At 34.9% G+C, this 13266-nt stretch overlaps 1 protein-coding gene across 1 annotated transcript; it reads right to left on the bottom strand.

Annotated features, from left to right (window-relative positions):
* Positions 1 to 1944: 1944 nt before the first annotated feature.
* On the bottom strand, positions 1945 to 7989 carry LOC113761699 (CAAX prenyl protease 1 homolog). The gene is made up of 14 exons (XM_027304798.1): positions 7791 to 7989; positions 6706 to 6853; positions 6511 to 6595; positions 6338 to 6433; positions 5449 to 5514; positions 5215 to 5313; positions 4991 to 5104; positions 4743 to 4853; positions 4492 to 4554; positions 3977 to 4069; positions 3250 to 3363; positions 2738 to 2809; positions 2557 to 2622; positions 1945 to 2338 (listed from the first exon to the last, which is right to left on the bottom strand). Exons 1-14 carry the CDS (start codon positions 7819 to 7821, stop codon positions 2222 to 2224), a joined length of 1275 nt encoding a protein of 424 aa, XP_027160599.1. The 5' UTR covers positions 7822 to 7989; the 3' UTR covers positions 1945 to 2221.
* Positions 7990 to 13266: the final 5277 nt, after the last annotated feature.

Below are 13266 nucleotides of genomic sequence, written 5' to 3'. Positions count from 1 at the left end.
TTAATTAATAACTCTTAGGAATCTATTACGGATAAATCCAACGATCAATAACTTTTAGAATTTTATTAGAGAATAAGTCCAGCAGCATAATACATGTGACAGTTAAATAAAGACGGGACAGAAACAAAATCCGGAATAGATGATTTGAAGCGAGACTACACTAGGCTAGTGCAGGTTTGATTAATGGGCTTCGTGAATAACAAGAAGAATTACTCGTGTTAATAGTTTATTGAATAGGAGGAATAGTGTAATCCCCATCACCCAATCACTCAATGGGAGTCAATCTGCATTTTTTTTTTCCTTTTGGAAGCCAAATAGATCAGCATTCATTTTGATGGCTAAGAGAGATGGGCCACTAAACGAATTTTTTTTTTCCTTTGTAGTTCTTAGGTTAATAAAATAAAGGACAAGATATATGTTAATAATGACGAGGGCTGCAATACGTACGAACTAAGTGACAAGTACAGTACTCTCGTAATTCTTGTATTTGGACGCATCAGTTGGTCATGACTCATGATTTAGTAGCAGATACACATTCTAAAATTTGTTTAAATCTAATGATGGATTAGTAGTTTAGTACTAGTACGAATACTATCCCTAATCATTGTACGTACTTGGCCATCATAATAGGTAGGTCGCATAATATTTGTTTTAAGTTTGCTCAAGATAAAATGCTCTTTGACTATTGAATGGAATTAAATAAGTAACCCAGTACTAAGTTAGCTGTCACCTTTTTAATCTTTTATTATTATTTTAGGGTAAGTAAGCTAGCTGTCACTTTATATATGTTGCTTACTTAAAGGTTCACTAATGAGACAATAATAATTGCTTGGAATTTATTGCTTATCTTCTGCTGATAATAATGTTTGTTGGCTGTCATTTGCAACGGGTCGTTTCTTTCTCTGGGAAGGAAGCATTCATCCATCGGCATTTGCTGGCTCTGGCTTTCATTTTCTTCAACCAACTTTTTTCTTGGTTTTTTTTCCTCCCCTTGAACTGAGAGCGATTTTTCTGTGATTCCTTGAATTTCTTGTTAGAAAAGTCCATACTGTGCAAATTTCAACTGTGAGGAGAAGCTTGTGTAGAATTATGATTCCAATTACAGGGCGGTAACACGCATATTAAGAAGTACACAATCCAAGGCATACAAATAAGAAGGACTCCACTTATGAAAAAACAACTCAGCGATAGATACAGACATGAGAATCTCTAAAATCAAATAGGTGCTTCAGTAACGTGTCGTCCAGCATAGGATTTTTCAAATAAGAAAATGGCCATCAAGCCGTGCTAAGTAACTAAAGTTATTGGTTTAACTGCACGCTCATTGCATCAACTTTCCAAGAGGGTAATGGGAAATGGGATGGTATAGCAGAGTATGCTAATCCATAGAGAAAAAGTTGAAAAAGAGTAAACAATGGACGCATCAAGTTGGAAGCTGAGGAGGGGAAGGATTTTAGGTTAATCCAATCGATTTGCTAAGATTACCAAATTGCCGAACCTGGAAAGTAGAAATCCCAGTACTTAGCACAAGGATAACACTAGTCCATCCGCCGCTATTCTTCCAGCAAGAAGCATGACGAACTTTTTTACAGCAACTGTTAAATCATTGGTCAGTTTTCTAGGCCGGATAATCTATGCTTCTACCTATTGGACTCTCCAAATGTGGCTGCCATATTGTTCATCTCCCTCCTCTTCATGAAGGGTTTGTCTATTTGGTGACCTTAGGGCACCAAATAAGAACTGAAAGCAATGCATGTTTTTGGCTAAATGATAAATTTCTTGTGCAAAGATATTACTGCAACTCAAGGACTGAGTGATAACTTTAAAGCATTCATAGTTGATCCACTTTTCTTTTTCAATGTTACTATTTGGCCAAAAAAAACCCTTTCATGAATACCTAGAAACTTCATGAGTAGGAGTAACGACTCGTGATTTTGTACCAGCTGAGGACTCGAAAATTGTTTTTCTTTTGATAGCAGAGACATTTGTAAGAGTCATTTCGTCCTACTGCCACTATGCTAGTATTTCCCTACCATGTGGCTATTCCTCCCAAACTCAGCCGTCTTTAACACTGGGGCACTTTTTGAAACAAAAAGTAGATGTCAACAACAGATGTTACCAGAAGAAAGCAAAATTACAGAAAAGATTCCCGTGATTGACTACAGTTTGGCACTAAGTAAACATAAACTCTACACTCAAAAAGTCATAAATGTTTATTTCTTCAGTCTGCCTTCTTGTCTGGTTCGTCAAGAGCAGCCAGTCTTTCAACAAGGGGAGGATGAGAGTAGTGATAAGCCGAGTACCAAGGATCCGTATTCATAGCAGACAAGTTCTCCTCCTACAAAGCCATCATACCAAGTCAGGAATTCACGAAACCAATCCTCACCAGACATTAGACATTTGCATGAATGAAAAACCTAAAAAGTCATGCCATGTGATAATCATATCACACTTATTTGTACCAATGCACTTCAGCACATGACATGCAAAAAAAAACCCCCCTCATCATCGTTTTACAAGGAAAAGGTAATTAAAGAGAATTTGAAGGGCAGTTACCTGCAATTTAACAAGACCGGCTCGAAGGGCTAATGAATAACCAAGCTTCTTAGCAAAAGCGTCAGCCTTTGGAATCACAGCAAAAAGTGAGTAAGATATGATCCCAATGCTCAAAAGAAAGTACAGCAAAGAGCCGTCATACAGCAATGACCCAAAATTCAATTTGCAGATTGAAAGTTACCTGGAACTCAAAGGATCGGCTAACAAGATTAAGACCAAAGCTAACAAGGTGCTGCAGAGGTATCACAGTGTGCTACGACCAAAAAGATCAAGTAAACAACTATCAGTTTTCTTGTTCGAAGAAACAATTTATTAGAAAGCTATTGTATTTATCTAACACTAAGGTAAGTCAAGCTGCATATGTGTGTACATATGATGGTCTATGATAATCCAAGACTTGTACTCTTCATCCACGCATTAAAAAAAAAAAGAAGAATTCGTTTGGGTAACAATTTTTAAGACACCGTTTTTCTGTTCTAGAAGTTCTCAGTCACTATTTTAACCTTAATGGATCTGCACTGACTAGGAATGTTTATTATCGTTTCATCGCATTGCCTAAGCAGATGGGACTTTTGACCTTCAACACATTTCAGATTAAGACTACCATCAAGGTAGCTTTTGCAAATGGTTAACCAAGAAATCAGCTTGAGCATAAATCACCTATCAAGAAACCATTGCAAGGCATTTTATTACCTGAAATATGATGAGCCCTATTAGAACTGGTTGTGTGTCAAACCCAAAACTTTGAAACAAATCCTTGGAGTTCCTCACAAGGATGTACCCTCCGAATTGCAAGAACGTTAAGATCTGCAATACATAGAAAGACAGTATGCAGAATCTATATCATCAGTTTTTCAAACATTTAGGACACATATAAGAAACTTTGTGAACCAAACAGTAACAAATATACAACAGAGACATTGCAACTAAAGGTTAAAAAATTGGCCTCTCATGACACAGACATGTAAAACAAACGAGTAATGCCTTAGCTATTACCTCAAGAAAAAATAATATAAGTAAAGATAACATCAGATAAGAAAACCAATAGATGCAGGCAACTACTTTGCCCATGAGCAAAATCAGCTAAAGAGTACCTTTATCTCTTACTCATCATCCCACTACCCAAACAGCATATAGTATATTAGGCAGTGCATAGACCTATTACAAGAATTACATAGCAGCCTCTAGTAAACAATTTCCAGCATTAAAAAACAGAAAAAGATAAAAAAATTCAAGCAACTTCAGGAATTTTGGCTCTAATTACATTCAGGAACCAAAGAGATATGCAAACATCCAATTCTCTTCATGCATTCCATAGAATGGCAAATCACTCAAAAAATTGTAACTGCCCAAGTAACAAAGGAGAAAACAATGAACCAGATGACAAACAAGATTGTTAGCTTGACAGTGTATCCCATACCTGAACAGCAATGAAAGAGTACATTGTATGGTTTAGCTTCCAATGCCCCAGTTCATGTGCAATAACCGCAACTACTTCCTCGTCTTTCTTGCACTAAATCACACAGTCCAGTAAGTAAAATGTAATCAAAAGGATTATGGAAACAAGAATCAGGTTCCAAGAAACGGGGGAGGGGGATACAGATTCAATCTCACTTTTGTTCTGATTGAATATTTTAGACAAAAATTTACCTCCAAACCCTATTATTGCATACCCACTCACTCAATAAAGAAAAATTAGAAAATCTTGCTTTTCAATGTTCAGGTTAAACCAGTATAACAACTTTATTAGTTATTATTCCTCAAATTAGTAAGTCCTTGTCGAGACGCAAAAAGTAGGTTGCATTTGCACATTGAAACAATTTAAATATCCAGAGATTTTGTTATACAAACTGTCACCAAACTAAACAAAAAATGCTAAGTAGTAGATGTAAATAAGGTCATTAACTACAAGTTCCAAAAACGTAACCTCCGCACCTGTTGAAGCAGTGTGTCGTAAAGAACAATGCGTTTGTTGTTGAAAAACCCATACATGTATGCCTACAAAAAATGCACACACGTACAAAATTCAAAGGAGGACAAGATAATTTTAACAGAAAATACAAATAAAAGCTAAGCACAATAGAGGACTATCTCAAACTCCATAGTTTTTTATACTGCAGAACCTCCAAAATGATATAACTTAGGCAAAATGTAAGAAACTATGCATCAACAAGTAAAATGCTTACATTGCTGTGGCTTGACCTTGTAGATCCATCAACAACAAACAGTTTCTTCAAAGGAAACTTAAGGGAGGAAGCAAGACTCTCAATTTTTGCTCTAAGCTCTCCATCCGGAAGCTGCTTGTTCAAAGAAATACACAACCAAATTCATAAGACTTTGCAAAATAAAGGTCTCATTAAAAATGTTCCCATTCTTCTTTTTTTAACAGCACCATTACAACTCTATATTAGGTACAATCCATTGCATCACTTACTGGTGTAAATTTGTTAAACAGTGGGGCTATTAAGATGGGATACAGCGTCATCATCACGAGGGAAAGAACAAACATGAATCCCCACAAGTATATTGCCAGGTAAGGACCTCCTTTCTGCGACAAAAAGTTAGTATCATTAGAGATTTTAGTTAAGGCACTAGAAAGAGCAGCCATGCATTATATAGTGCAACAACCAAATAATGTAAACCCTAGGACCATTGTACCTGTACTATTACAATGATGGCAGCAACAATAGGTGGACCAATCACCACAGCTAGAGCAATTCCTTTTATCATGTCTCTAAAAAACAACCAAATTGTTTGCTACACCAGGCACATTAAAAAAAGAGATTCAACAGCCATCAAAGAATGAACCCAGGAAACTATAAAGAACTTGCAAGTGACAGACACAAATATAATAACTAAAACTCATAAAAGATGACAGGTCTGAGTACATACTTTGTTAAAACCATGGCTTGCCTCAATGACAAATGTGGAGTACAACGAAAATGGCAAATCTGTAATCTGCATTATACAACAATTTTAGCAGTTCGCATAGGAATTCAAAACGATCAAAAGCTAACAATAATTAAAAATAACTTCCAAGTAAATATCCACAAGGGCCAGGTACTCTTCATGATAATTGTAGTACTAAGTTTTTCTGCTTTGGGCATCCAAAATTGGCCCTTTTCAGACATCTAGCTGATAAATGTGCAGAGGGATAGGAAAGAAGTTTCTGTCTTATCCGTATTGAGGCTTTCTAGTCTTCCTAATTGATAGGAAATAAAGTTTCTTTTCCACCATATAACTTCCTTTGAGTTTCTCAGATTTGGGCTTCCAAAGTTGGTCCTTTTCAGATATCTAGCTAATAAATGTGCAGAGGGGTGAAAAAGAATTTTCTATCACACTAGATTTCTAGTCGTCATAATTAATCTTTTCTCCCCAAATATTAACGTTTCTTGACATTAAAACTTACTAAGCTCTACATATGCACAGCAAGAAGTTTCTACCACTTAAAAAATGGAAAAAAAATTAGGATTAAGATATCAACAGTCAAACATAAGGTAGATAAATGTTCATAATTATTGAGCCAATTTGAGCAGCTTAATCAAATATTCTATTTGAATCAACATTTCAAGAGCAAGTCTGCACAGCTTTCTTTGATACAGGATTTCACCAGTATTTAATTTTCCAAAAGTCAAGTTCCCAAAAAATAAGGGCCCAAAAATATTTATGTCGGACTTGTTAGTAATTAGTTGGCAGGTAGAAAGGCTAATCTACATTCAATCTTACATTAAGCAGTACTAGTTCAAGAAAACTGCGACTGAAATAAAAATTTCACATTTACCTGTGACCAAAACATAACACCAGCTAAAAATGCAAGCGTGTGAAAAATTTCATTCTCCGCATCAAGCCCAGCAAGAACCAAAAATTCTCCTGATTTCTGCAGCCAGTCATAGTAATGTCAACAGAAATATTTCAGCTGCAAAGAAGATCTCCAAAGAATACAAGTCTACTCACCTTCCAAAACCAAGGTAAAATACCAAAGAACAGAATTGCAGAGTCCATCAGAATGGTAAAAAACTCGTGAACAAAGTGGAAGTTGCTGCAAGAAAGGTAAACAAAATCAATAACAAAAACACTGTTTGAAGCAAGTATAATCTCTATAAAATTTGAGACAGAAGCATTTTAGAAACGAAAGGAAGTAATTGATACCTTTTGTCAAGGCTATATGCTCGAGACTTCTCAAATTTTTCTTGGCTGATTACACCCTCCAGAGTTTTTGGTAGCGTAGGCAACTTAAGGGCAGCATGTTGCCGCAAATCAAGATAACTCTCGAATAAGTACATCAATATCATAAAACCTGAATATTTTGAAACAAAATTAGGGGTGAAAGGGACATAATGAGAACTGAGAAGGGATAAAAATGCAATTTAGACGAACTATTCTTTCACACCTATTTAGAAGGGATAAAAATGCAATTTAAACGAACTAGTACACAGAAGACATTTTTTGTTTGAAAGATAGATCCAAGATTGGAATTAAATTTGTGAAACAAGACCGTCCAATCAGTCAGTCACCATGTGATGGCACAAACAGGCAGAACTTCATAAAGACAAAGACATAGATTACGGAACTCATTCTACAAGAAGATGAACAAGGTAAAGGATAATGAACTATTGCACAATGAAACAACAAAGCCAACAGTCCTAAGTAATCAAACCATAAAGTCAACGCATTCTACTAAAGAACTCCACGGAAAGTGGAAGTCTTCAGCCACTTCTACTGTTTGCACTACCACTTTTGTAAAGTTATGTGCAAGATTCTTTCTTTCTTTGTACAAGTGATCTAAGCGTGTTCTCACACATGCATATATAGGTGTTCCTTTCAATCGACCCGAAGACAATACCATAAAGTTCACTCCAAGACAGCAATTAAATAGGGCTACTATATCACATAAAAAAGAAAATATTGAAGGAAAGGAAATATGGGGAAAAAAAAAGACATTAAAGTGAAACCCTAAACCTATCTTCCAACCCGCAGAAACGCAACAACTACAGTAAAGATTCAAGAAATCCCACAACCGCGGAAACCCAGAGATAAAATCCAAACTTCAAAGCAAACGTCAACTTATTAACTCTATAAAGGGCATGAGATGAATAAAGCGATTTCTTGACAAAATAAACATCGACCATCAAGTTCTTGTTCTAATTTTCGGAAGCAATACAAACAAAATGTGCTCAAATACAGGCCAGGGAAGAGGAGAAAGTCGATAAGACATATGGAAAGAGAAAACGTACAAACGACAGCTTCCATAAAAGGGAACGCCATGGCTCAGTAGCTCTGGGCAGTCTTGTCTGGAACGTAGTAAGGGATTGAAGCTTCCCTGTTTTTTAGGCTGTAGGGGTGAAGAAGAAAGAGGAGGAGGACGAGAGGTTTTTGTTGGGCCTGAATTTCGTTGAAGAGGAATTTATAACGTGTATAAAACAACAGTAGTGTAATTGTTGCAAAAGTGTATTCTTTGTTGATGAATCCCCTCTCTCTCTTCGGTTTCTATCTGCCCAAATAAAATATCTTTTAGACGCCCATGAGAATATATAAATCCTCAACGGAAAAAAAGGGAGGAGAAAATAATAAGGAAAAGGGTATTTTTTTAAGTCAGTATACTCTATTTACAATCTCTTTTATCTTACCATTCAATTTAACGTTCCATACATTTTTACATATGACGAATGCAAATAAGCAATTGAGTTTTGAAAAGAGCTTTATAGGAGTTAATATGTATATGTAAATTTTATAATTTGGAAATTACTTTCAAAGGCATGAATTTGAAGACAAGGTTAAAATACTTTTGTCATTTTATCAGGTGATTATGAGTTATGCAGTTGCATATGAGCAGCTACCTTAAAAAAAATTGTTGTATACATAAAAAAAAATTAGTTTACATTTTACAAAGTAAATATCAAGATTTTAATTGCCAAACAACGAAATCTAATTTTTAGTTTGTCCTTTCTCTAATTCTAGTGCCCTTTAAACCAATGATCGAATAATTATGCATCACGAAAAAACAATAGTAACAAAACAAAAGATTCTCACTTTTGATGGGAGTAATTATCTTGATCAATTTCCAAATCTTCCTCCGCTTGGAGACATCAAGATCAAATACTAGCATAATTATAATTAAATTCTACTGTCGAAGTTCATAAAATATTAATGATACCCTAAGGTGTGCTATGTTGTTTGTCCCATCATTTGATGCAAAATTTTCAATAGTGATACGTTATTAATTTTTTCCCATCATTTGATTTAGGATAAATTGCATTGTCGCTACTAATTCAGCAAAAAAGGTGGCCTGATATCTTGAATGATAAGAAACAAACCCCATACATGGTTTTGCAGTCCAAAATTATTTGAGAGATGATTTGTGTAGGGAAGCAAAACCAAGCTTGGGTGTTTTATTTATTTCATTTAGTTAGTTGATGCCATTTGTTGTTATTTGGTTGGTTTGTTTAGCTAGGTTTAAAAAAACTCAACCGCCATTAAACTATTGTTCACATCGACTTTTAATCATCAAACAATTTTTTTGTCACAAATTAGCCATTAAATTAACTAATCAGCACACATGTGGCCATTTCGTTGATTATTGCTTTTAATCTACAAAATAATTAGAACATGTGTCAATATGCAAGGATATATATGTCTACCATGAGTATTTTTTTGTCAAAATATGATTTTCATTATTTTGTAGATTAAGAACAATAATCGACTCAATGGTCACGAATGTGTTTATTAATTAGTTTAGTGATTAATTTATGACAAAAAATTATTCAATGAGATAATAGTTTAATGGCCATTAGAATTTTTTGCCTGTTTAGTTAAGTTCATTATTATGTTTTGGGGAGTGAAGTATAGGGATTATTCCCCATGCTAATTGTACTACTAGTCAAGTCAGCAGGGTGCCCCACCTGGGCAACTCGTTTGGTCATTGAAGCTCCTCAATGACCGTTGTCCATCTTTTCCACCAGGGATCGAGTCCCAAGGTTAACGTGCCCAAGGCGAAGGGGCCTCTCCTTTCGGGTCGAGAGGGATTAGTCGGGTCCGGTCTACCCGATGGCCCGGATAACCCCTTCATCCGAAAAAAAGAAGAAGTCAAGTCAGGAGGGTATTAGTAGAAAGGTTTTTGTCCGTTGGATTGTGGAATGTATAGTGGAGTCGGCCTCTCTGTTCGCTTCTTGTGTGTTGAGTCTGTTGACCCCGAAGCCTTGCCTCTGTTCGGATTTCTCAATTTTTGAAAAATAAATTTTTCATATATAATATATATACAAACAAAAACATTTCAAAAAATATCATATTAACAATTCCAAAAACATCATATATATATATAATATATAAAAAATAACTTTAAATATACACACACAAAAAAAACACCACCACCACCACCACTACCACCCATCACTCCTTACCACCAACCCCACACGTACGACTCTCCCTTCTCTTGCTTATCTCTCTCTTTCTCTCTCCCTCCTCCCTTCCTCCCATCTTTTCACTTTCTCTCATCCTCCTTTCTTTCTCCTCATTTTTGTCTTTCTCCTTTCTATCTTCTTTTTCCTTGCCCTAATTCCCTCTTCCCTCTATTGACCGCAACCTTCCTAGTCGTGACTAGAAGGTCACGGTTAGAAGCCGCGACTCATGGCTTTTGGTCGCTATCTTTCTGGTAGCGACTAAGAAGGTCGCGACTAGAGTGGTGGTTAGAATCGCAACCACCACTAGCGAGTGGGAGAGGGTTTTGGGGTTGGGGGAAAGGAGGGGAGAAGAAAGAAGGGAGAGGAAAGAGGAAGGAGAAGGAGGAGGAGGGGGAGGAAAGAGAGAGGAGGAGGAGAGGGGGTGGTGTAAATTTTTTTTAAAAAAATCTCAAAAAAGTTATAAATTATAAAAATGCCCCAAGATATATTTTAAAAATACCTCTAAAAACTATCTAAAAAATATCTACAGTAAAGTTTTTTATATAAACAGTTACAGTAAAATTTTTGAAAAACACCCAAAAAAACATCTAATCCAAACAGAGTCAAGTAATAGACAAAATTTCCTTTGCCTCCTGTTACCACTAACACACATAAAACATACACAATTTCTTCCCCTTTATTTTTTAGTTAATTTTGTATATTGTGATAGTGTATACATTATCATCATTGAATACATGATATATATGTCAAATTTAAATTAATTTTTATACATTAATATTTTATTTATTTATTTTCACAAACAATACCTTAGATGAAAGTTTTTTTTTTGAAGGATTAGATGAAATATTTCATCCAGTGAAAATGATTGAATGCTTCAAGCGCGTCATGGTGACGGTGGAGAAGGAGGAGAAGAGAGAGAGGGAGAAGAAGGAGGGAGGAGGTGGTGATGGTGGATAGTGGTGATCAGTGGTGTAAACTTTTTAAAAATATTTCAAAAATTCAAAAAAAAAAAAAAATCCTATGCTAATTCTAATACTAGTGAAGTCCGCACGGTATTAGTATTAAGGGATAATTTAAAAAATCTCCCCTGAGGTTTCTGACAATTTCACTGAGCTCTCCTGAGGTTTGAAAATTTATACATACCTCTCTTATCATTTAAAACTACAATTTTACCCTTAAATATTTTAATGAAATTCCCTTATTTGGTATGCTTATACTTAAAATAAGTTTTAAAATTATTTTTTCATTCTTTTTCCTTCTCTTTTTTTTTTTAGTTTTTAGGCAATAAAACTATAGAACTACAACTATTACCTTTAATTTTTATTATAACAAAATGTCGAACTAGTGATTTTTTTGACGAATTAATTTTATATGTAATCAAATGTTTTTGCTGATATTTGTTTTCTATTTTTGGGTATTAAAATTAACAATAAATAAAAAAATGTCCCAAAATCACTATTAAATTATGATAATCCCACTATTCGAAAATTTTATAAAATCTAAATGAATTATTTCAACATTTTCTTTTCTATCTTATAAATCTAAATCGATAATAAAATATCATAAAAAGTATCATATAATAATAATAAAATTATTATTATAGTTGTTTATCAAATAGTAGAAATAGACATAAAAAATTTGGCAACTTTGCCTTATAATTATACTAAAAAATCATATAATTATACATGAAAATAAATTAAAACTCATTATACAAGAGTATTTTTGGATATTCATTTAAAAAATTGATCAAATCAAATACTATTTTAAGGTTTTGTTACTAAAACTATCAAATTTAGGAAGGCAAGTAAAAAGTTTTAAACTTTAGGGGAGTTCAGTGAAATTATTAGAAACCTTAGGGGAAGTTTCTGAAATTATCCCTAGTACTAAAGTCTGTCCGTCTGGGATTGTGGAATGTACAGTGGAGCCGCGTAAGGCTTAAGAATTAGTAGCCTCTCTGCTCGTTTGTTATGTATTGACCTCGAAGCCTTGTCATGCATGACTCATGAGTAATCGAAGAAATTTCCGTTGCCTCCTATTGCCACTATCACACGCAAACATACACAATTTCTTCTCCCTTATTTTTTTAGTTAATCTTGTACATAATGGCGGTGTATATTTTATAATCATTGGATGCATAACATATATATTAAATTTAAATTTAGATTAGTTTTTATACATTACATTTTATTTATTTATTTTTACAGATAGTACCTTAGATGAATGAATTTTTGTTTGGAAGGATTAGATGAAAGATTTCATCTAGTGAAACGATTGAATGCTTCAAGCACGTGATGGTGACGGCAAGGGAAGAGGGAGAGAAGAGAGGAGGAAGAGAAGAGAGGAAAAAGGAGGAGAGTGGAGGTGGCGACGGTGGGTAGCAGTTGTGAGTGATGTAAATTTTTTAAATATGCTTCAAAAATTCATAAATTTTAAAAATGTTTAAAAATATGTTTAAATAAAAACCCTCTAAAAACAACCTCAAAAGATAATTTTTTTCATATATACAATTACAATAAAATTTTTAAAATCACTTGAAAAATAGCTAATTCGAACCGAGTTTTTTTGTGGTTTCCTCGGGGTTTACGTTTGTAAAATGATCAAAAGTCATCCTGACTTTGGTAAAAAAGACAACTGCCTGTCCGGGGTTAGTGAGGTCTCTTTAGGTGTTAGTAGCAGTTGCCCTGCTTAAGGTAGTTATCCCATATCGAGTGTTGGGGGGGGGTGGTTTGGGTTAGTTTATAAGTCTCCTGAGGAACCTTAAGAGTTGCCGGCTTTTGTGGTTTTCTCGGGGTTTAGGTTTGTAAAATGATCAAAAGTCATCATGGCTTTGGTAAAAAAGACAACTGCCTGTCCGGGGTTAGTGAGGTCTCTTTAGGTCTTAGTAGTAGCTGCCCTGCTTAAGGTAGTTATCCCACATCGAGTGTTGGGGGGGGGTTTGGGTTAGTTTATAAGTCTCCTGAGGAACCTTAAGAGTTGCCGGCTTTTGTGGTTTTCTCGGGGTTTAGGTTTGTAAAATGATCAAAAGTCATCATGGCTTTAGTAAAAAAAAAGAACCGAGTTTTTTTTTTTTTAAAAAAAAAAAAATCAGATGAAAGATTTCATCCTGTAAGATGACCGAATGCTTCAAGCGCGTGGGGTCCACATTCTTCACTTCAACGCCTCCAGCTCAGAAATCAGATGTTGTTAAAATGCCAGAACACGCTTTTGCTTTCTAATTTGTATTTTCATCTTTCTTCGTGAGAGTTGAATGATCCAGACGCCTTTCTTTTCCACTTTCCCAGTTTCCAATTCCATCATCAAATTGACCTGAGCT

This window comes from Coffea eugenioides, chromosome 2, assembly GCF_003713205.1.
Source record: "Coffea eugenioides isolate CCC68of chromosome 2, Ceug_1.0, whole genome shotgun sequence".
Classification (NCBI taxonomy): Eukaryota; Viridiplantae; Streptophyta; class Magnoliopsida; order Gentianales; family Rubiaceae; genus Coffea; species Coffea eugenioides.
This window is presented reverse-complemented; position numbering and strand designations above follow the sequence as displayed.

Coding starts and splice junctions, on each gene's coding strand:
- LOC113761699 (XM_027304798.1), bottom strand. CDS start 7,821: ATGGCGTTCCCTTTTATGGAAGCTGTCGTTT. Junction 4,070..4,491: donor ACGACACACTGCTTCAACAG/GTGCGGAGGTTA, acceptor TGTGTGATTTAG/TGCAAGAAAGACGAGGAAGT. Junction 2,339..2,556: donor CCGGTCTTGTTAAATTGCAG/GTAACTGCCCTT, acceptor ATGGCTTTGTAG/GAGGAGAACTTGTCTGCTAT.